General features: G+C 51.5%; 2 protein-coding genes across 2 annotated transcripts in view; one reads left to right on the top strand and one right to left on the bottom strand.

The window, feature by feature from the left end:
- Window positions 1-24,593, top strand: part of THTPA (thiamine triphosphatase) — a 1,084,607-nt gene that overhangs the window by 562,121 nt on the left and 497,893 nt on the right. The window lies entirely within an intron of this gene.
- The window catches only part of ZFHX2 (zinc finger homeobox 2), a 394,460-nt gene that overhangs the window by 202,761 nt on the left and 167,106 nt on the right, over window positions 1-24,593 (bottom strand). Inside the window, exon 5 of the mRNA XM_069633958.1 lies at window positions 23,968-24,039. Within this exon, the coding sequence (XP_069490059.1) occupies window positions 23,968-24,039 (72 nt within the window). The remainder of the gene's footprint in view (window positions 1-23,967; window positions 24,040-24,593) is intronic.

Here is a 24,593-nt window from a genome sequence, read left to right as displayed (position 1 = left end):
AGAACCAGTACCAAGCCACCACACAGCATGCCCTGCTAAGCTCTGCAGCAAGCTTCCTAGGTGGGAAGTGGCAGAGAGGTGCTGAACCAAACCAAGGACTGTGTAACCTTGTACCTGTTACTATGCACAGAAAGTGTCTTTACTCACTAGTGCCGTGATATCTCTGGGTCTTGGGCGCTATCAAATAAAATAAATAAATAAAGGACAAGGCTGTTGCCTGCAACACACCTCAGCTTTGGGCCGTCCGCCTTAAAGGACGACACAAGCCCAGTGAAGAAGCTAGGAGTGCATCAACAAGCATCATCCAGCGTCCGCCTTAAAGGACATTTTTGAGCCACTCGAGCTACAACCGACTGCACCGCTGACTGTTGTCATGCCGCAGTCGCTAACATCGTCCGAGACACCTCAACCAGTGCTTCAGACCCACTAACCATCACTGAGACAATGATTCCTGACACCTAGCTGCCGTGTAGGCTAGGCTGCAGCCGCTAGTCCAGGCTGCAGCCACCCGGCCAGCCTAGCTGGCCGAATTGTCTGCCGCCTGATACCCACAGCTGTCTCCCATCTTGAACTCTGTCACAGAAGCTACAAAGTGCCCTGAAACCGACTCTACACTGTCGAGCACCTAGAACTTCTACAAACACAAGGTATGCTATGATTCTTTCCCCCTGGTCTTCTCCAAAGGCCCCTAGTGACATTTTATGACCCATAACTCCCTTTGTGCTGAAACCAAGTATCCTTGAACTATTGAGATGAATTACTTTTACCAACTACCCTTATGTCAGTATCCAGAGTGCATCCCCTTTCCTCCTTGAAACTGTCTGTCCTCTGCACCCCTTTACTGGGTGGGTTGTATTTTGTAGTGTTGCTAGAACTGTCTGTTGGATAATAATAAAGTAGATATTTGTATACAACCTTGACTGGACAGTCCCTTTTATCATTGGGTAATAATTGTATTTTCACTGTGTTGGAACTAACCAACAATCCACAACCTTGCAGAGATAGGCCTGTCGTTCTGTCCTTGTTACCAAAATCGGACAACAAGGTTTATAATTTGCGTGTTTCCAATCCGTTTGGATCCCTTCTGGTGTCTTAGAGGTGTGTGACTGATTGAGTGTTTAAAAACTGATATTAATCCCTGGACCACTGGTGCCCCGGAAGTTGATTTGTCACATTCACCCCAGGTACCCTCTTGATGACTCTATTCGGGAGAGGGACAGGCTGAGCAGTACATTGATGGCTAGGCTTGCACCCCTTCAGGGAAATTCACACCAATGCAGCTGCCGCCTTTTATGCAAGGTGCATGATATGAGTTCCATCTGTGCATTTGAGAGGCCTCACTAAGTAGGCTGCTCTTATTGTCTAACGAGGACAAAGGTTGCACCTCAAACAGTCTATCCATATTCTTGTATGTTCCAACTAGAGTGGGTTGAGGCAACATGCTCAGATATAAAGTACACTATAAATACTGCCTCTGGGAGTGAAAATGCCATCTGTGTTGATGGTTGATATTCATAGCCATAAATGAGAAGGTGGGATTGTAGCCCATCTTCTGTTGTATAGGAGTACTTCAGGTTGCCTAACATAGCCTTCCTCTTGCAGCTGGGCTGTGGGGGGGCATATAGTAATCCTTCCCTGGCTTGATGATAAAGGATCCAGCAGTGGGCCAGGGCAAGTGTTCCAGGGCTGCAAATGTAAACTGCGCAATAAACATTGTGCAGCCAGTTGGAGTAGCTGTATTTCTTTAAAAAGGGGAGGGGGGGGCAGTAGGCCTCACTGCAAAGTAGAGGCTGCGCCTTTTCTCCTAAAAATGAGTAATTCTGCCACCAATCAGGTACACGCAGCCAGCCAGACAAGGTTTATCACCTGGGAAAAACAGTCTACATTATGTTCAGCAGCCTGCAGAGGATTGAGGGGTTGGGGGGATAGTTTTTTTTAATATCTTCTATGATCCACTATTGCAAAGGTGTTAAGACGGCCACCATTGTAAAACCTTGAGCAAGCAACAACGGGCAGAAAACTATGCAGCACGCCTCATGATCGGCCATAAAATAGAGGGACTACAACACCCCTGCCTTTACGGTCACTCCACTGGCTCTCTGTCAAGCAGGGATGAGAATTAAAAACTCTGCCTGGTTCACAGAGCTCTGCATAGCCATGCACTGTCTACCAAAGGTCGAAGGCCCTCTCCCTCTCAAGGCAAGCTTTCCCTCAGAATCATACAATACAAGCCCTTTGTGGCCATATCCCTCAATTCCTCTTTCTGGGGAAATTGACCTTTTGCCTCGAACAAGACTTCAGGGAGAGAATGCAAGGCCTAAAAACACTGTTCTCCTCTGGGACAGAGGGGACTGCTTTGATACTGGGCACTCAGCTCTTCCTGTTCCCCTCCCTCCCTTTTCTTCTTACTGTTGCGTGAGCACTTTCAAGCTCCCAACCAGTAGTGCGGCCTATATCATGAAAGCCCAAGCTGTCGCCTATGGATATTTATTTATTCGCATTTTTAAAGCGCACATCAGCCCAGGGGCATCGTAGCGCTGTTACAGATATAGATTGCTGGTTACAAATGAAGGCTTAGTGGTTACATTAACAATTACGTTTCAGAGCTCATTTTAGGGTTACCTAGTACGTAGGAGATAGCATATGTTTGCATTTACAGTTCATCTTGGGGTTACATAGTACCTAGACTGTACTGTGGTAATACAGTCCAGCTATAGGATTGGCCAAGCGAGGTTAGCTAGGGCGCTAGGGTGTAGTGAAGGTTATATGAATAGTGTGGTTTTGAGGGATTTGCGAAAGGCAATCAAGGAAGGTTCTGATCCGAGTGCATTGGGGAGGGCATTCCAGAGTTTATGTGAGGGAAGCCAATACCACCGGCATTGGCTCTTTTTATGTAGGGTTTGCAATGTTGGTTAGCATGGTGGCTCCTTGTGGGGCGGGCAGAGGTGTTTTGGGATATGGTTTCTGATAGGTATGATGGAGCGGAAAGATTGATGCATTTGTGCGTGATCGTGAGAATTTTGAAGTTGATTCTTTCCTTGATAGGGAGCCAGTGGGCTTCGTGTCTGGCCTGGAATATGTGGTCCCTTTTTGGAATGTATAGGGCTGCACGGAGCGCGTTGTTTTGTATTATTTGGAGCCTGTTGATGTTTTTTGTAGAGATGCCTGCCAGGAGGGCGTTGCAGTAATCAAGTCTGGCTCCTATTGTGGCTCTGGCTATGGAAAGGCGGTTTTGAGTGGTTAGAAAGGGTTTTCTCCAGCATTGGATCTTTCATGGATTCACATGCTTAGAACATTCCCCGTCGTCAGGCTGGGAATCCCCGGTACATTATATAGACCCTTTCCCGTAGGAAAGCTTTTTCGACGCTTATGCGTCCTATCCACCTCGTTTTGTATCATGCGTATACGCGTCGTCAGGGCGTCATGATATAAATACAGGCCCCGCCCCCGCGCTCCCTCAGATTTCAACCGTCTTTCAAAGTAGTGGGATCCTCGTGTTTTACTACTAGTGAAAACTAGGTTGTTTTTGTCTGTTTTTCGCTTCGGCGAAGTTCAAATTCCGGCGAACTATGTCTGGAAAAGCGTTATTTCGCCCGTGTGCAACCTGTGGCCTCAAAAAGGTTTATGAAGGTGATGGCCACATGGACTGTATCTACTGTCTCCACCCGCACCACTCGGCGGATACATGTGAAATTTGTCAGGGTTTCTCCCAAAAAACCCTTAAGGACCGAAAAAGAAGGCTGGTCGACTGGCTTAATGACGGAGCAGGGGCCTACCCGGCTTCGGAAGTTGGCTCCACGGCCTCCAGGGGTAGGTCGGAACCTCCATCGAAGAAGGTACGGCCAGCTGAAACGCGCTCTGAGGACAAGCATAAGAGGAAACAGGATGGTTCCTCCTCATCACATAAAAAGTCCTCCTCCTCATCATCATCTAAGTCGGAGAGGCTAGCGCTGTCGAAATCCTCCTCAGGGGACCGTCCCAGGTCTTCCATGAGTCGGGAAGCCTCAGCCGGGAAGTCGGCATCCAAATCGACGACGAAGTCTAAGGGCTCGACGACGACGACGACTGGCTCGTCGACCTCGGTGTCATTGACGATGCCTATTACAGTTCAAGCAGCAGCGGTGGGGATTCCACCGTCGACGGAGACTCAGTCCATGGCTTGGCTGCCCGAGGTCTATGACCCGATCCCCCCGGAGGTCTTACTGCAGCCAGACACGGCCGGCTCGGCTGAAGGAGAAGGTGATCTGGTTCTGCAACCATCGGATTTAGGCTTACGGCCTTCCACGTCGACTACGACGGCGACGAGTGCAAACGGGGGGTGTGGTACCGATATCGTCCACGTTATTGACCCCCCAGACGGTTTTGTCTCTGGATGTGCTTAATACTCTTCAGAAGCTCCTGCAACGGCTGGATACGCAGTTCCCTCAGCCCGGGACGTCATCGTCACTTCTGTCTGTACCTTCCGTCGACGAGCAAACTTGCATGGCTCGATCGACGACGAAACACCCATCGGCTCCCCAGGCAATAGAAGATCGTCCTCGAGCTCAGGAGGAGGGTGAGTTGTCGGAGTCCGATTCTGTACTGGGTGACTCAAGGTCAGACATCTCCCTTTCGCCTTCGAGGGACCCGACATGGAACTCGGATGTAGAGTTGGAGTCTACGAGGAGCCAGTCACAGCCATTTCCCCCGGATGATGTGGGAGCCTTCCATGCTATGATGGGGAAAGCTTGTTCCGAATTCGGCTTGATTCTGGAGGAGCAGAAGAAAGACTGTTTCCTTTTTGACCACATGGGTCAAAGGAGAAAATCGGTTTTTGCCATCCCAATCCTGGACCATGTGTGGCAAGAAGGTCTCAAAACGATGCGCCATCCGTTCTCGGAGCCGGCCATAAAGGGACGGATCGAGAAAAAGTTTAAAGCTCCGGAGTCCACTCCAAAATGTCTAACATCACAGCCTCTGTCTGACTCGGTGGTATCGGCGGCAGCGGCTAGGAAGGCCAGGGTCCAGCAAAAATGTTCAACGCCACCTGAAAGTGAGGCTAGGAGACAGGACGCCTTCGGAAAGAAGGTGCTCTTGGTCGGAGCGACGACAGTAAGAGCAGCCAATTCCTTAGCAATCGTGTCTCGATATGATAGGGAAATGTGGCACAAATTAGCCCCTATCCTAGAACACCTGCCAGACGAACACCGGAAAGCAGCTATGTTACTGGTGCGGGATGGCGAAGAGGCCTCGAACCACGCTATCAATATCGCAGTTGACCTAGCAGAATCTGGGTTCAAACAAATCAACCATGGAGTTGTGCTTCGTCGACAAGCGTGGCTCAAATGTACTACTTTTCGTCCTGAAGTACAGTACAAAGTCCTTGACATGCCATGCGAAGGGGAACACCTGTTTGGCGAAAAGGTTGATGAAGCGCTGAAAGGGATGAAAGAAGACACGGATACTGCTAGGTCCCTCGGCGCCCTGCAAACGGGTAGAAATTTCCGTTCTTTTCGCCCCTTCAGGGGTGCCTCTGGAAACTCCCGCTTTGGAGCCTCGAGAGACAGTGGATTCAATAGGCCCTCTTACTCTTCACAAGGGTTCAGACGAGCGTCCCAGTCGGCTCGTAGAAGCAGGGATTATCAGGCCTCCAGACGGCGAGGCTCGGGTCAGTCGTCGACGAAGACCAAGCAATCCAACAACCAATGACGGCCTTCGGAACGTCCTGGGGGGTCGAGTCTCTCATCGCTTCGACCGATGGAAATGCATCAACACAGATCGATGGGTCCTAGACACGATTCGCATGGGTCATGCGCTGCAATTCAAAGACAAGCCTCCGCGTCTTCCGCCTTTATTCTCGACACAGCCCCACCTCCGAGTCCTACGACAAGAGGCGGCGCTTATGTTGCAAAAAGGGGCGGTAGAGAGAGTTCCTGTAGCGCAGGAAGGACAAGGAGTTTATTCCAGGTTCTTTGTTGTAAAAAAGCCAAACGGCAAATGGAGGCCCATTCTCGACCTGAGGGTACTCAACAAGTGGCTAAAGAGCCTAAAATTCAAAATGCTAAAGCTCCAAGAGGTTATCAGGTCGGTGCAACCCATGGATTATCTATCATCACTAGACCTTCAAGATGCTTATTTTCACATCCCAATACGCCCACGACACAGGAGATATTTAAGATTCGTCGTGGGGAAAAAGCATTTTCAGTTCAAGGTCCTCCCTTTCGGGCTCAAGTCCTCCCCCAGGACGTTCACCAAGTGCTTGGCCCCTATAGCGGCCCATTTAAGGAAGGACGGTCATCATGTCTATCCATATCTGGACGACTGGCTGGTCAGAGGTTCATCCAAGGAACAAACACGAGACAGTCTACGAGCCACTATGTCCCTCTTACAGGAACTGGGCTTCGCAATCAACTTCAACAAGTCCTCTGTAGAGCCTTCGAGGACCTTGGTCTTCCTAGGAGCGGAGTTTCATACACATACAAGCCTGGTGAGACCATCCAGCGAAAGAATTCAGAAACTTCAAAACAAGGCTTCGGAATGGAGAGGCGGTACCAAGGTCTCAGTGCGCAAGTACATGTCCCTGCTAGGGACCATGTCGTCCTGCATTCCGCTAATAAACAACTGCCGTCTGTTTATGAGGCCTTGCCAGGAATTTCTAGCGGACCGTTGGGCGCAGAGCCGAGGTCGCTGGTCCGACAAACTGGTCGTCGACGACCAACTAGTTCAAGCACTCAGCTGGTGGAGAGTGTCTACTCATCTAACGAAAGGGATGCCTCTTCTGGAACCAGAGTTTCAAAAGACGGTGGTGACGGATGCATCGCTGAGCGGATGGGGAGCTCATCTGGATATGTTACAGGTACAGGGCCGGTGGTCCTTGCAGGAGTCCTCCCTGCATATCAACCTGCTAGAATTGAGAGCAGTGCGATGGGCTCTAAAATCTTTTCTTCCGCAACTGAGGGACTCGGTGGTGCGTGTCATGACGGACAACACCACTACGATGTTCTACTTGAGAAAACAAGGAGGGACACGCTCCAGATCCCTATCGACGGAGGCACAGAAAATCTGGCATTGGGCCATTCAACACAACATGAAAATCTTAGCGTTCCACCTGCCAGGCGTGAGAAACGTGGAAGCAGATGCCCTCAGCAGAGAAATGAACGAAGTTCACGAGTGGGTACTGAACGACCAGCTACTACAACAAGTATTCAAGAAATGGGGACACCCGCCCATAGACCTGTTTGCAACGAAGAACAACAAAAAATGCCATCAGTACGCAAGCAGATGGCCTCAGAAGGGCTCTCTGGGGGACGCGTTCTCCTTCCCATGGACGAACAATTTTATGTACGCATTCCCTCCTTTTCCCCTGGTCCGGAGGACATTGCAATGGATCCTCAGGTACCCATGTCGTGTAATTCTGGTGGCCCCATACTGGCCCAGACAGGTGTGGTTTTCAGACCTGCTACATTTAGCGGCGGCGGAACCGATGAGATTCAAGAAGACCCCCGACCTTCTGTCTCGACAGGACGGTGTGGTTTGGCATCACGACCCGGACAGCCTCCAGTTGACGGCCTGGCTCCTGACTTCGCCGAATTTGGTCGGTTAACGATTCCGGAGGACTGTCGGCGTATCCTACAAGCGGCAAGAGCACCTTCCACAAACGCCTCATACGAGTACAAATGGAAACGTTTCTGTCAATGGTGTGAGGATCAACCAGGCTTGGCCCCGCAATCGATTAAGCCAGAACAGCTCCTGCCATACTTGCTGCTCTTAGCCCAGAAGGGCCTGTCGGTATCTTCAATAAAAGTACACCTAGCAGCCATTTCCAGGTTTACTCGTCGACGGCACTCGGCACCTTTGTTCAGCGACCGCCTGATTAAACACTTCCTTAAAGGCCTCTTTCGGAGTTTCCCGCCAGAGAAGAAATTTCCTCCGGAGTGGAGCCTCAATCTGGTCTTAACATCTCTTATGAAGCCTCCTTTTGAGCCAATGTCATCATCGTCTCTAAAGTTTCTGTCGTGGAAATTGGCCTTCCTAGTGGCCATCACTTCAGCACGACGTATTTCAGAAGTTCAGGCTCTAATGGTAGACCCGCCATACTTACGATTTTTCAAGAACAAGGTAGTCCTAGCCACTAACCCGCAGTTTATACCTAAAGCTCCGTCGGTGTTCCATAAACACTCCTCTATTGTGTTGCCTACGTTTTTTCCGGAGCCATGCTCGGGAGCGGAGCGCATGCTACACACATTGGATGTAAAAAGGGCCCTTAAGTTTTATCTCCATCGAAAGCAACCGTTCAGAGAAACAAGGCAGCTGTTCGTGGCCTATGGTTTGGGTGCTAAAGGAAAAGCCATTTCGAAACAAGGACTGTCAAGATGGGTGTCATCTACCATTTCGTACTGCCATTCTAGGGCAGGGAAACCTCTTCTGCGACGGCCAAGAGCTCACTCAACTAGAGCAGCGGCATCGTCGACGGCACTGTGGGCCGGAGTCCCTCTGGGGGACATCTGCATGGCGGCTACCTGGGCAGCTACACACACCTTTACCCGCCATTACTGCCTGTCGCAGCAACATGCCGAAGATACCCGGGTGGGGCAGGCGGTGCTTCGACACCTATTCCAGTAAGGTAAGCCCCGGCTGAGGGGTTGCATCCTATGGAATTTGTGACTGTATGTGGTTCGTTTTCCTGTGTTAACTATTACTGATGTATATATGATCATAGGGAACGGGCTATGCGACCAAAGTATATGGGTTTGCATGCACGCCTCCTCTTTGGGGGTGGTACTGCTGTGTAATCTGTTCTAAGCATGTGAATCCATGAAAGATCCAATGCTGGAGAAGGGAATAGTTTCTTACCTGTAACTCCATTTCTCCAGCATTGGTATCTTTCATGGATTCACATGCGCCCACCTGCCTCCCCTGAACATGCAAACCGGTTCCCCCACTACTTTGGGGGCCGAAATCTGAGGGAGCGCGGGGGCGGGGCCTGTATTTATATCATGACGCCCTGACGACGCGGGTACGCATGATACAAAACGAGGTGGATAGGACGCATAAGCGTCGAAAAAGCTTTCCTATGGGAAAGGGTCTATATAATGTACCGGGGATTCCCAGCCTGACGACGGGGAATGTTCTAAGCATGTGAATCCATGAAAGATACCAATGCTGGAGAAATGGAGTTACAGGTAAGAAACTATTCCCTTATGGCAGTTATAAGTTTGGTGGTGTGAGGAGATGGTGCTGACCTGTCTTGTCATTGAGAGTGTGGTGTTACGCTCCCCTGGTATCCACAGGGGCGCCACACGATACTGGATGGAGGTCTAAGCGCTATCTCAGACCCCTCTCTGATTGGTTATGTGCCAGATGTTGGCTAGCGCCTATAACAGGAGAATGGAGCGTTAAGATACTGTTTCTGTGATGGGTGGACTCCCACCTCCCTCTGGTCCAAATCCCCTCCCTTGGGGTTATTGCTCACCTTGGGTTTTTGTGTGTTGAACTCTCCGTCCTGCGTCTCTGTGCAGGGGCGCGTGGTTGGTGCGGGCGTTCCGTGGACCTAGTTGCTTCACTGGTCCGTGTGCCCTTATGTCGGGTCCAGACCGGCTGTGACTCCGACTCTGCTTGCTGTCTTCCAGGTGAGTTATAATGTCTTTTCCGTCTTTATTCCGTTTCTTTCTTTCCCTCCATTTTCTCTGTCTTCCGGGCGTCTTGCTCCACTACGCTGTTCCCTAACAATGTCTCTTTTTGTTTTCACAGGGATGGTTGCGATCTTGGAGTTGCCGCGCCGATGGCGAAGACCACAGTGAGTTATTGATGCGCGGAGCGCTGCACTGTTTATTGGTGTTAATTGCTAACCTGTGTTCTCTTCTCTTCTTTGTACAGGTTGTGGTGATGTTCCGGAGTGATGAGCGATCGAAACGCTGCTTGCACAGGTAAGTGCTTTGTTAATGTTGACCTTGTTCCTTCTCCCTTGCAGGTTGCGTTGAAACCCGGAATGGGCGAGGTAAGAGAAGCGCACGGTGCTGCCAGGACTCGCTGCTTGCCCAGATAAGAGTTGTTATTAATGCTGTCTTGTTTCTTTACCTTTGCAGGCTGCGGCGAACTCCGGAGATGGGCGAGGTAAGCAAGGCGCAGGATGGATTCAAGGCCGGTTACTTCACAGGTAAGTGTTCTTGCTTGCTAATGCTGTTCTTGTTCTTTCAGGTTATTAATTGAATCTGGATCTAGGGCTTCAGGATCGGGCTGCCGGAGAAGCAGATGAGCAGGAGCTGGACACGGTGCGCATTACGCTGCAGGAGTGCAGAATAACTCGAAGCGTGTTCTGCTGTTTGGGTGTGGTTTAAATAGCCCAGGTAAAGTAGTTCCAGGCCAAGTAGTTCCAGGCCCAGCCCCACCCAAAACACTAGACCGCATGGCTTGGTTCTAAAGAACTGAGCTGTGTAATAGGCCTCCATGTTGGATTAAGGACCAAAACGGGTATTGCTTCCTTCCTGATAATGAGCCTGGCGCCAAAGGACCCAGGAATGACACCATGTATGTTTCTGATGGAGTATTCTTTTTTTAAATCAAATTTTTATTAGGTTTCGCACCGGTGGTACAACAATGCAGAGCATATTTAAACATGAATAAACAGGAAACCAGTTTTACCCCTCACCCCCCACCCCTTCCCACCCCCCACCCCCCACCAGTTCAAGTTCTCAATAATTGCGTATTTGACGGGTTCCGAAAAGAGCATAGCAAAGTCTAAATGTTGTGCACTTGGCACGTCGAAGTCATGGGCCAAGCTTTGAAGGACTCGGAGTTGGACCAGTGAACGCTGGTCTGAGGCCCCCAGAGGGGGGTTCTCCGGGTCCAGAGCCTAAGATTACACTGTGCGGCCGTATTTTTCGAAGAAGGGGAGCCATATTTCCTCGATGTTGGATCTAGATTCGTCAAGTAAATCCGTGAGGAATTCCATGTCGTAAATGGCCCGTACCTTGGTTACCCATGCTTTTTCCCCAGGCATTCTGGGGTTCTTCCATTTTTGTGCCAGGCAGCACCTGGCCGCCACCAACATAACCTGGAGAATGTGGTCATGGGTATTTTCATGATCGTCCCCAATGTCAATTCCGAAAAGGAGAAGCCAGGGGCAGGAAGGCCACTCCACCCCGTCTATCCCCTTAATCCATGTCCAAACCTCCTCCCAGTACTTTTGGACCACTGGGCACCCCCACCACATGTGAATATAATCCCCCCTTTCGGTCCTACACTTCCAGCAATGTGGGTCGTACCCCGGCCTCATTCTAGCAATCCTCTGTGGGGGGTAGTGCCAGCGATGCAATACCTTGAGGGCCTGGTGGCGATACTGGAGTGAGGCCGTGGAGCGGTTGGCCCGCCTACACATCTCCCTCCACCTCTCGTCGTCGATCTCCTCACCTCCTTTCCCCATTGTGTGCGTGCAGGTGGGGGGTCTCGCGGGGCAGAAAAGAGGAAGAGCTTGTAGAGGCGGGATATTATTCCCTTGGAGCCCCTCGCCGAAAGGAGGAGTTTTTCAAAGTCTGTAAGGTCTCTCCTGAGGGTGTCCCCCCAGGATGGTTCGGTCAGGACTCCCTTAAACTGGAGATAGCGAAAGGGGGACCGGGTGTATATCCCAGGGCCTCCTCCAGATCCCAGGGCCTCCTCCAGATCTTTCATGGGTAGGAAGGAGCCCCCCACCCAGAGGTGACCAGTCCTGCTAAGGCCTGCCTCGAACCACGTCTGGTACGCCGATGGTTCCGTTATCTTGGCCAGGAAGGGGGGGGGCCCAAATGCAGCTTAAAGGGGAGGGCCAGGTTGTAAGCCAGCGGTAGTAACCCCCACCCTCTTTCCATAGGGACCACTACACTTTTAGGACTGGGTGGTACAAGACACTTCTGGGGATCTTCTTCCTCGGGACCCAGAGCCATTCCTCTATGGTGACGGGTGTGAGAGGCCCCCATGGCTACCCATTGTTTTTTCGTCCCCAGGGCAAAGTGGTCGACCAGGACCCTCAGTTGGGAGGCCCTATGGTATGTTTCAACGTCAGGGTATCCCACCCCTCCATCCTCCTTTGGTCTGGTCAGCACCTCGTAGGAGATTCTGTGTTTCTTCCCTGACCAGAGAAAGTTGAGGAGGATTCGCTTCGTTTCCTTGAAAAACGTTTTGGGGATCAGCACCGGGAGCATTTGGAAAAGAAATAAAAACTTGGGAAGGATTACCATTTTTATGAGATTGAGACGTGCCATCCAGGAGAGCCCCCACCCTGACCATCGCTCTATGTCTTTCCGGATTGCTGACCAGAGGGGGGAAAATTGGCCGGGTATAGGCCCTCGGGGTCACGGGTGACCTGGACTCCAAGGTACCGGAATCCGTTGCCTCTCAGCCTGAAGGGGAGTCCGTTAACAAAGGTCATCTCTGAGTCTGATAAGTTACCCCCTACGAACGCAACCGATTTCTCCAGATTAACGTTGTACCCCGATAGGTCCCCATAGCGCGAGAGGCCCTGCAGCATTCGGGGGACTGTTTGGGATGGGTTTGTGATATAGAGCAGTGCATCGTCAACAAAAAGGCAGACCTTGCACTGCATCGCTCTGACCTGTACTCCCCTGATGGCCGCATCGTTGCAGATCGAAATTGCCCATGGCTCCATCACGAGCGTGTAAATTAGGGGGGACAAAGGACATCCCTGCTGTGTACCACGCTCGAGGGGGAATGTCCTCGACTCAGTCCCATTTGCCACCACTCTAGCGGAGGGGGAGGAGTAGAGCGCGGAGATCCAACCCAGTCACCTCGGGCCCACACCCAGGGTCGTGAATACCTCCCTCATAAAGGCCCAGCTGACCCTGTCAAAGGCCTTCTCCGTGTCAAGGGCCAGTAGAAGCGCGCCTTCGTCGCGGACCCCTCTCGAGGCAAGCACGTGGAGCGTCTTCCGCATATTATCAGAACCCTGCCTGTTCACGACAAATCCCGCTTGGTCGGGGTGTACCAGGCGCGGGAGGCAGCCCTCAAGTCTGGTGGCCAGAATTCTGGCAAAGATCTTAGCGTCCAGATTGAGGAGTGAGATGGGTCTATAAGACCCACATTCCGTCTGGTCCTTGCCGGTTTGGCTGTACCAGTGATGAGGCCCTGCAAAAATGTCGGCGGGATGGACTCCCGGTTCCTGATCTGGTTAAACAGTTTGGCCAGGGGCTTCAGCAGGACGGGTTGGGTTTGTTTGTAAAAGTCGGCTGTATAGGCGTCTTCCCCGGTGCCTTTCCCACCTTCATCCTTTTGATGGCGCCCTCCACCTCCTCCTCCGATATCTCTCTCTCCAGGACCTCTAGCTCCACATCGGGCAACCTAGGCAGAGGGTGTTCTGCCAGGTAGGCGCGGATGTCCTCCAGTCATTCGCCTGCCTTTTTGGAATAGAGTTGGCTGTAATAGTCAGCGAAACACTCAACTATTTCCTCACGGCCCGCGTGAATCCCGCCCACTCCATCCCTGAGATGAGTGACTCCCCTCTCAACCCTGCAGCCCCGAGCCCTCTGCGCTAGTAGGGTCCCCACCTTATCCCGCCGTTCGTAGTACCTCTGCTTAGTGTATCTCATTTTCTTGATGACTTCCCCTATGAGGACCGTATGGAGTTCCTGTCTTTTACCCTGCATCTCCTCCAGGAGAGCCCCTCGATCTACCCCCGGGAGGCCCAGTCTGGCTCGCAGAGCGCCCAACTCAGCGCGGAGTTTACCCTCGATTAGGCCCCTCTCCCGTTTACGTCTCGAACCCTCCGCTATGAGAAGGCCCCTGAAAGTGGCTTTTGCGGCATCCCACACCATGGACATATCCGTCTCGCTGGTGTCGTTTGTCTCAAAATAGGCCAGCATTTCCTGCCTCATGAAATCACGAAATAATGGGTCCCTGAGGAGTGTATCATTGCAACGCCATCTGGAAGATCTTGGGGAGATGGGCAGTGACCAATTCGCTATGAGGAGTTCGTGGTCCGACCAAGTTATGGCTTCCACCTTCGGCTGTTGTGCCTCCCCGTTCCTTTCTTCCGAGATTAACAAAAGGTCGATTCTGGTGTAGGTGTAATGAGGGGGCGAAAAAAAGGTGTACCCACCCTGGTTGGGATTTGCTGTTCGCCAGATGTCCACCCAGTAGTGCTCCATCAGGAGGGCCTGCAGGACCAGATTGTCCCTGGAGATGCCCCTGGGTGTCCCCCCTCTCGCAGACCACCAGTCAAGCTTTGGGTCCATTATAAGGTTGAAGTCCCCCCCCAGTATCATGGCTCCCTCTGCCCACTCAACCATGACATGAAAGACCTGGGTGAGGAAGTGTATTTGTTTTGAGTTGGGCGTGTATAGAGTGGCCAGGATAACGCGCTCTCCCTCACAGGTTCCCTTAATGCCCAAAAAACGACCACCAAAACCCCTCTTGGTTTCTATGTCTGTGAGATGGAACGCCCTGCTCAGGAGGATACCCACCCCTTCCTTCTTAGAACTTCTGTGTGAGGCCCAGTAATTGCACTCAATGTCTTTCCCCTTGATCTTCGATTCCCTGCCTTGCCTGTAATGTGTCTCCTGTAGGAAAAGAACCGTTAGGTGTTGTTTACGGAACATGTTGCTCGTGAGCGATCTCTTATTCTGGGAGTTAAGGCCCTTGACGTTCAACGTGCCTATCTTTGCTTCAATCATTGTCATTTTTCGTTACGCGCACTGAAATCGCCTCTAAGTGTCTGCTACTCGGAGCCCGTTGCAGAAAAAGTGTCCATAGTTTGAGCTGGTTTTCCTGTTCCCCTCGAGCCCCACGGGGGGCAACCCCCTTCCCCCCTCCCCCCCTTACCCGTTTTGTGGGGCATTCGCCGCCGGGTCCCCGGGTGGGGATGTGACTGGCAACAAACCACCAGGGTCGCTTCCCTGGCTCCGGGAAAACATTTTCTTAGGTGTAGCGCTTTCCAACATGTCTCTCTTCGTTAAGTACCGGCCCTTTCTGATCCGCGGTGGGGAACTGGCTGTAGTGACTCCCGAGCCAGGCCCCCTCCGGCCCTGGTACCTGGTTGTGTCTCCTTTGCCCCTGGCGGGGCGTGTCAGAGCAAGAGGACTGGAGGGGCGCCGGCCGTTGTCTGTGTGGAGTCGCCGTGCAACTTCCTATGAAACCATACAACAGCCTCTGCAACCCTGACCGAAGTCGATTAAACAAAGAACTCCCCACAGGTCGTGGGGCGAAAACACTATGAACGGCGGGCTCCGTGAATCGTCGCGTGCTCCCGTGGGGTGTGGATCAGGCCTTCTGTGCAGAAAGGCGAGCCTTGGTTGCTGCTCGTATGCTCATATAGGATCTCCTCGGTCTGTGGGTGGATGTTTGGTTTTTCGGAATTTACGTGAGCCTTGGACCTTTAGCTTCCCCTGGGAGAGGTCTGGGCCTCGAGGAGCACGAGGGCGGTCTCCGTTGGTTTCGTCCCGATTTTCTGATGGTCCCGCGATGTCGCCTGTGAGATCTTCGGTGGCCCTACGGATTTCGGCCTCAGTGACTAGTTGGTGCCTCTGGCCCTGCCATTCGAATGCTAGGTGGAATGGGTGGCCCCAGCGATAGCGTGTCCCCTTTTCTTGTAGCCACCTGGTGATAGTGCCGCATTTCTTTCGCATCTGGAGAGTGAGGGCCGAGAGATCCTGGTAAATCGTCACCCTGGAGTTACCATGTTGAATATCCCGTAGGGTTCTAGCCCTCTCCAACACCCTAGCCTTGTCCTTATAGTAGTGAAATCTTGCAAGAACTGAGTCTGGACCTCTACCCCCCCGCCGGCCCGATGGACTCTATCAAGCAGGAGAGTCTCCCCCAAGTCCAACCCCAGGACAATCCTGATGATGTCTTGGATTTTGCTTTCAAGTCCAACCGGGGTCTCTCCCTCCGTCTCCTCCAGGCCAAAAATTCTCAAGTTGTTTCTCCTCTCCCGGTTCTCCATGTCGTCAACCTTGAGCCGGAGGTCCTCCTCGCGGCGGCGCAGTTCCTGAAATCTGGTTTCCATTTGTGCCTCAAGGATGTCCGTCGATGCCTGGTTGCACTCGACCCCTTCTACCCGATCCTCCAGCGTTGAAACCTTGGCCGTGAGGTCCGCCAACTCGGCCCCCATATCTGTCCTCATACCCCTAATCTCTTCTAGTATCGTTTGGATGTTGCTCTGTATGGCATTCATGTCCGGGGGTTGCGAGGCTGCAGGGCCGGTCTCCATTTCGAGGGGCCCAGGCGTGTATTGGTATTGCGCAAGGGTCTCCCTCCAGTTCATGGGGTATCGATCGCACCAAGCTACAGGGTTCTCCTGAGGTGCCTGCCAGGTGGCGGGGTGGCCCAGGCGCGCTCCCGCGACGGCCTGAGCCTTCTCCGGTGGTCGGGTGGGCGCCTCCATGGAGGCTGTGGGGAGGTAGGCTGTTGGGGCGGTGATCAGGTGTGAAAGCGTGGGCCGTTGAGATGGTTCCGCGGTGCGCCGCCGCGTCGGCCCGGGCACAGACGAATCACTGGTGGTGAGAGCGGTAGGTGTGGCGGTGGTGCCCCTGTAATCCCAATGATGGATGGGCCGGTCGCCGGCAGCTGTTGGAACTTCTCGGAAGGCCCGCCCGGCGCTGGGCCCTGTGTGTTGGGCGGACGGGCCGTTACTCCTCTCTGGTGGGGTCGGATGACCCACCGCATCCGGCGTGGGGGCTCCTCTGAGATGTCCGGAGAGGCGGGGGCCGTCAGCTGTGTGGCCCAAGCCGCTGAAGGGGATCTCCGCAGGGCCTGTCCGAGCCGACGAGAGGACCTCGGTGCACGAGTCAGAGCGGGTGGGGAATTCGACTCCTCCCACCGCTACGCAGCTAGGCGATGTGCGGCTCCCACTTGGAGCCTTCCCTCAGGTGTAGGGGGGTCGCCGTTCACAGGTCGTTATCTCGGGAACGGGGGCATCTCCGAAGTCTTGACCAGCTTCTGGGTAGTCCACAGCGGTTCCCCTTCTCAACGATCGCTGATAGATGGGGTTAAAAAGCACTTAAGGCATGTTTTTCTGTGGGTTTCCGGGGGCCATGCGGGGAGCTTGAGATTCAGGTGGCCATCTTGCCCGCGCCCCCTGGTGGCCTCCCCTCTGATGGAGTTTTAGGGCCCTTGGGGCCAGTGTGAAGGGCTTTAGCCCCACTGCTGCCAGGGGGCTGTTATTCCTGAGGGGGCAGGGGCATGGATTGTGACATGTGGAGTCGAAGTAGACTCCAAGGGTCTTTACCTATGTAGACACTGGTATATTAGTGTGGTCGATGGGAGAAATAAGTGCATTTAGTGTTGAGTTTAGAGAGAGTATATATCTGGTGGAGAGCTTCTGCGTCATGGTCGTATTCTCCAGTGAGAGGGAGGGGGACTTAGGTGTCTTCGGCATAGTTCGTGTAAGCTATGCCAAGTGCATCCAACAAGTCAAAGAGGGGTTTGGTGAACAAGTTGTAGACTGTAGGTGCAATACATGATCCTTGGGGGACTCCACAGTTGATAGTTGTAGGGGCGGCGTGGGCCTGTTCAGAGTAGATGTTCAAAGCCCTTCCTTCTAGGAAGGAAGTTATCCAGGAGGAGGCTTTGTCAGAGAAGTGGGCTGTGTTGGACAGGTGGGAGGTGAGGATTTTGTGGTCAACAAGATCAAACGCAGCAGAGAGATCGAGGAGGAGCAGGAAAGCAGGTTTACCATTATCCATTATTTTGGTGATTTGGTTCTTAAGATCTAAGAGGGCGGTTTCTGTGCCATAACCTTTTTGGAAGCCTGATCATCTTCTGCCGAGGATGGCATTGGATTCCAGATATTGTTGGATTTGGATGTGGGCGGCTTTGTCCAGAATTTTGATGAGGAAGGGAACAGTAGTGATGGGGCGGTAATTGTTGGGGCAAGTGGGGTCTAGGGTGTTTTTTTTTTTTAATGAATGGGCAAACCCAGGCTTCTTTTAGGCTTTGTGGTACGATACCAGAGGAGAAGGATGCATCAATAAATGCAGTGATGATGGGGGTGAGTGAGTCTGCGCATTCTTTGATGATAGTAGGGAGAAAAATCTCACCATTACCAAGTTGAAGGTTGGATATGTTTCAGAAGGTCGGAAACTTCCGTTTATGTGACGTCTCTGAAGACAAAGAGGGGTATTTGAGAGAGAGGTTTAAGTGGAGGGGGCAGATGTGGAGTGTCCTGATTGGGAAGGGCTTTGCGCTGAGTTATTTTTTTTTCTTGGAGCATTTTGACTTTGTTGATGAGGGCATCCTGAAGGCTGGAACACCATGCTTCGTCTTTGATTATTTCATCTGGGGCAGTGATGGGGGTGGTGAGATCTTTGAAGATAGTTAAGATTTCCTTGGATTTCGAATTAGCTTTGGTGATGCTATGGTTCAATGATTCTGATTTGGCAAGGAATATGGATTTTTTATATGTGGATGAGATCTCCTTGAATTCATTTAGGGAGGACTGGTTGGGCGAGGATTGCCATTTGGCTAGTGCTCAGCGCTTGTTGGTGTGTAGAGTAAATAGTTCTTCCATAAACCAAGAATTAGAGTGCATTGATTTTTTCTCTTTTTTATCTTATATGGGAGCGATGGACTCAATAGCTTGGGTGAGCACCTGTGCATAGAGATGGGGTCTTTGTTGAATGGAGGTTTAAGTTCAGGGATATCGAGAAGCGGAGCGAGGTTGGTTTTGGTTAACTTTTTCGAGCTTCTGACTTTGGCGGGTGGGGCATATGAGAGTATCTTGCGATTGGGGAAGGTGGGAGTAGCAAATTGGATGAGGTGGTGGTCTGTCCATGAGAGGACTGAGATGTAAGTCAAACTCGAAGGGCATAACATTGGGTACAGGGTCATTCAGCTGGGTAAGGACTGTAAAATAAAAGTGATACTAGAGTTCTCCAGCATTGGATCTTTCATGGATTCACATGCTTTGAATATTCCCCGTCGTCAGGCTGGGAATCCCCAGCCTGACGACGGGGAATATTCAAAGCATGTGAATCCATGAAAGATACCAATGCTGGAGAAATGGAGTTACAGGTAAGAAACTATTCCCTTCTCCAGCATTGGATCTTTCATGGATTCACATGCTTTGAATATTCCCCGTCGTCAGGCTGGGGATTCCCAGCCTGACGACGGGGAATATTCAAAGCATGTGAATCCATGAAAGATACCAATGCTGGAGAAATGGAGTTACAGGTAAGAAACTATTCCCTTCCATTGCAGCTAGGACTTACTTTGGTCTCACATCTTGCCCGCTCCCACTCAGGCTGGCCATAACTGGTAAAACAAAGAAGTGCTCCACAACCAATCCTGGTGTCATGCCCTGTGTCGCTTTGCCCGTAAATCAACTTGTTTACACAAAGCCATGGAAACTGCTGTGGCGGCTGTTACATCGCCGCTGTTTAAAAAACTACATGTCCCGGCATTCTCGGCGCAAGAAAGGTCACGTGATTCACACGCAACGTGTTTCTCGTATTCCTGGTATACGGCATAGTGAACCTATAAGTATGAGAAAAGTACGTGACCCTGGTGCTCCTTAACTGTTTTCTTGGACCACGTTGAGTCGCGCCTTGTATTCCGTCTTTGTCATTCTGTTGTTTTGGACCCAGACCGCCTTCACAATTACGCTCACGGATTACCCTTACCTGCTTCTGACGCCTGGCTCCTTTCCTGACTGCTTTCTTGGTTTACTGAACCCCTCGCTCTCGCTTCTGCTCAGCGCAACTTGGATTGTCTATTATCCATTCCAGAATCCTGACACTGCTGGCTGATAGACTTAGTAGGTTCCTATTTTGTATACGGCTGGGCGTATTGTTTTTTTGGCTCTTCCTGGGAGCCAAAGTACCTCTCCATTTCCCCTGAAACATCTTTACCCTGATTGATTCCCATTACATTCTATCCTTGAGTGACTTTCTGGACGCTCTGCCGCTGGTCACTTGTCACCACTTTGAAGGTTCTCTTTGGGACGCTATGCTGTACAGGTGGATTTCTTTTGGACACATTTAGGTGGATTGCACTTTTGGGACGCTTTGCAGCACTAGGAGGATTTGCTTGGGACCTTTTTTGTGTGGATTGCACAGTTCTTTGGACATTAGTTGCACCCTTGTTCCGTTCGGGTCTTTTCTTCTTGGAAGACTCAGACTGCTTCACTGAACTCCAACACATGTTCCCAGCACTCCAGTAGGTTCCTCGCTTGATCCTTTTTCACTGCAGGTAAGTTTGGGAGTAAGAGGGCGGTGCGGCGGGGTTGCTTGCTGTTGTACCATACGTAGCGTGAACCTGTGATCTGTTTTTTCTTCCCTTAGCTCTGTGGCTGCTCCTGACTTTTTACCCAAGCCCCTGGCCTGTCAGGTGTTTATTGTCCTGCAAGCCGTGCTCTTGGGGGAAAGGTTTACTTTCCACGGTCTACTGTTCAGTTGGCACATAATATCAAGGGTGAACAGTCTTCTAGTGAGGATACTTGTAGTTAGCCTCCATTGGATCACAACACCTGGGCACTGCTAATAGAAAAGCCGCCTCCTCTAGGGTGCCATGTACCCCGAGCAGCGCAACTCCTCCTAGTTCAGCCGGCCCCTTCGTCGACTTTGGGGTTTTCTGAAGAAAACACAGCACTGTTCCTACCTTTGGGGCATCACCTTGGATGGGCCAAGTTTTTCAGAGATCAAAATAAAAATCCAGAGGGAAATCTTCAGGGTGTACATTGATGACACTGTTTGGTGGTGCTTAACCAAGACGGTGCCCATCCACAGCCCCCCCCGTTGTATTTGTAAACCATCCCCACCAGGCACGGGTTTAGGCCCTAATCGTGTCCAGTTAAAGCTCTGTTTGCACACAGCTGTTTGTAGAGGCCTGAAGATCATGTCTCGTAGATGAAGTTCCTTTGTGGCGAGTGTGGGTGCATCTCTGTACGGTTATTGGGGAAGTGTGATGCCAGCATCCTGCTGAAGGTGATCCTATAATAGACATATAATGCTCATGTGAGCCTAGTTGAGACATAACTCCTCATAGCCTAAAAGGGATGCCTAGAGGAGCTCCTTTTGCTCCAAGGTGTAATTGGACAGCGGTGGAACCATTCCGTTTGCAGTGAAACGTAAACATAGCTTCTGGCAATGAGCAACCCTGTAACCTCTGGGCCCCAAGAAAACGAAGATAGGAACTCTCTTTTCGGCCTTTTCACATGGGCCCCGGAGGTGGAAGGCCCAGAGGCATAAGGTGGGAGGTGGGATTGCAGGGGGAAGCGCACCTAACAAACAGGTGCTTGTCCATTCGCACTTGGGTGCGCAGGGGAGGCCACAGGGCCTCCCAGACAATAGGGACCCAGACTTCTGGGCGCCCCAGCAGGCTAGAAGGTGGCAGGGACGAGTGACAATCGCCTGTCAAACAGGTAGTCCCTGCCCCTGACAGCCACATCAAAGGCACCCCTCCCAACCGGATAGATGCAAGGACAAAGGGCCTTTGATGCAACAAAGGGGGCTATTTGGCCTATATCTGAGGAGGGCAAAGTAGCCCCTCCAGTAATCCTCTCCCCAGCACTGGAGTAGTGCGCCCCACGGACCTGCACTTTGAAGGAAAACGAAATTTAAAAAAGAATTCCTCCCATTAAGCAGTGCTAGGCTTAGGTAGCTCGCTCCAATAATAAACACAAGGTGACAGCTACCTCTGGGATAAGGGTACAGAGGTAGAGCAAGCATCACTAACAAGCATAAAATCACTGAAAGACCAAAAGAACACCTCGCAAGAGGCTAAATAAACAGATTGTGGGGAAATTGAAGGATGCAAATAGAGGAGCACGGAAAGCTACTACCGCCTCACAAGAGGCTAAACAAAAAGTGAATTATGTTGTAAAAGGAAGTCTAATAAAGCCCAAATATGGGGAAAATGCATAAAATACCTAACAAGGCGAACTCCTTCCAAAGAAGAAAAATAAAAAAAGGGAACAAACTGCTCAAAAGAAGAAAGCCGGTGGCTAATGATGCAAGTCAACTGGTAACTAAACCCTGAAAGGAAAAGGAATAACCCAGGGAGGAGCTAACGCCTTGCAAGAGGCAATGGGAAAAATAAAAAGGAAATATGCCACATAAAAAGAAGCAAACAAGCGGTGCAGAAAAACCAGACGCGGCTCACACGCCGGGTCTCCAGAAAGTCGCACGCTTTGGTATGACGGGCGGCAGGGACACGCCTCGCGTTGGCCCTACGGTGGAGTAGGGTCCCCGCTCACATGATCCCATGTTCCCCAAAATGGTTTTGTTTTACCATTATGTTTTCTTTTGTTTGGTTTTCTTTACACATAGCTCATTATGCAATAAAGCTTGTGGCCAAAGTTTTTCCACCTTACCGGACTGTCTGGTCTCGTGATTATGGTACTTTTATTATTGTCATCTTGTCACTCACCTGCACTGCTTCCCTGCACGAAAACACTTTCAGGCTTATGGCTTGAAGGAGCTCATGCTCCTGAAACGTGGAGGCCCGTTAAATTTACACTTCAACGTAAGCAGATCCTCGCTGCCAAATGTTGCTCATTTGCACTGCGGGTGCAAATGGAAAGGGCAAAAGATGGCATACAAGCTGGTCAGCCGGATTTTGCCCTTTACGTTTGCACCCCGCAGTGCAAAGTGATCAAACGCTGCCTGGAATGCTAAGCAGCGTTTACTTTTGGATTGCCAATGCTGCTGCCAGGCGCATGGCAAGCAGCATTCACAATTAAATTAAAGCTTGCCTGGCAGGGTTTAATTACCGTTGTGAACACTACATATCATGCGCACGTGGTAAGGATCTCCAGCATTTGCACTGGCATGATAATCCATACCAATGCAAATGCTGGAACATTTGTATGACAGAGAGGAAGGGGATGACGGAAACACAAGTTGCTTTTCATCCCACCCCCCCCCCCCTCTCTACCAGGCAAAGGATTGCAAATTGGGGGGTAAGGTTAATGGAAGGTGTAAAACACTCCCTCAAGACTGTACCGCTTTGCATGAGCACTCCTGACAGGCACGGTCTAGATAGCACTTGCGAGTTCCTACTCGTGGAAGGCTTCCATCTGTTTTGCCAGCATTCTGCGCGTGTATACTGTCCCTGGATGCGCAGGGGCCTTTGCAGCATTCTGCGCGTGGTGTGCTCCTCGTGGTGTATATACTGTCCCTGGATGCGCAGGGGCCTTTGCAGCATTCTGCGCGTGGTGTGCTCCTCGTGGTGTATATACTGTCCCCGGATGCGCAGGGGCCTTTGCAGCATTCTGCGCGTGTGCTCCTCGTGGTGTATATACTGTCCCCGGATGCGCAGGGGCCTTTGCAGCATTCTGCGCGTGTGCTCCTCGTGGTGTATATACTGTCCCCGGATGCGCAGGGGCCTTTGCAGCATTCTGCGCGTGTGCTCCTCCTGGTGTATATACTGTCCCCGGATGCGCAGGGGCCTTTGCAGCATTCTGCGCGTGTGCTCCTCCTGGTGTATATACTGTCCCCGGATGCGCAGGGGCCTTTGCAGCATTCTGCGCGTGTGCTCCTCCTGGTGTATATACTGTCCCCGGATGCGCAGGGGCCTTTGCAGCATTCTGCGCGTGTGCTCCTCGTGGTGTATATACTGTCCCCGGATGCGCAGGGGCCTTTGCAGCATTCTGCGCGTGTGCTCCTCGTGGTGTATATACTGTCCCCGGATGCGCAGGGGCCTTTGCAGCATTCTGCGCGTGTGCTAGGTTCTTCTCTGCTAGGGTAACTAGAGTTGTTTACATTTTTGCTTCACGTTTTTTGCAGTACATTCCAAGGCATGTATTTTTCTATCAATCCATATTTTATTTCGGTTACAAAACATAAAACCATCTTAAGAAATATATGCAAGCAAATTTACATCATCATAATACACAAAAATCAACTCATTAAAAAGTCTTGCAACACAGACACAGGTGCAAAAGCAATGCAAATCGTGCGAGTAAACGGCGGTTACACTCGTTACTTGCTGCATGATTGGCTCTCCCTGCGTGTTAATGCCACACCAAGACGAGATGGCAGAATATGTCAAACAATGCCTACTCACCAGCTTCCGTGCTTAGGCTCTGCTCCTCCTTCTGGGCGGCGGGGGCCTCTGGTGGCGTGGGCACAGGCTTCCCTGTAATGAGGGGAGAGGGTATGTTACTTCTCATCATCACTTGCTGCAGTACAGGCAGGCACAGGAGGGGACAATGGGTGGGTGTACGACAAGAAATGCCCGCAGGGGCTCGGTTCTACAGCCCCACCCCCCACCCACTCCCACAGCTAGGAGAAACAGTGCGAGGCCCCTAGGGGGTGCTAAAATAACAAAGAAGTAAAAAGAATGCTGATGGGTGCAGATTGTCAAGGGGGTGGAGGGAATTTGCGGGGGGGCGGGTGGGCAGTTGAAGAACGCTGCAGGTGCTGGGTACCGAAACAACCAAAAGAGTTGTGGCCTGAAGGCGCCAGTACACATTGCTACTGTAGAGGTGAGAAGAACCCAGCCAGATACAGAAACGCCCAGAGTGGCGACCGGCTTACAAAGCCAGCCTCCAACGCGCGCGCTGAAAAACCACATTTTTAATGTCCTAAATTAAAGGTTTATGTTGCTGTGTCATGCGATTGCCAACAAGCAACGGGGCAGCTGCTCGTCCCCCCCCACACTTCAGGCTCGGGGCCCATATCAAATGAAAA

This window comes from Ambystoma mexicanum, chromosome 13 (assembly GCF_040938575.1).
Source record: "Ambystoma mexicanum isolate Mex_15411 chromosome 13, UKY_AmexF1_1, whole genome shotgun sequence".
NCBI classification, from domain to species: Eukaryota; Metazoa; Chordata; class Amphibia; order Caudata; family Ambystomatidae; genus Ambystoma; species Ambystoma mexicanum.
Note: the sequence above shows the minus strand (reverse complement) of the source record. Positions and strands in the feature narration are given on the sequence as shown.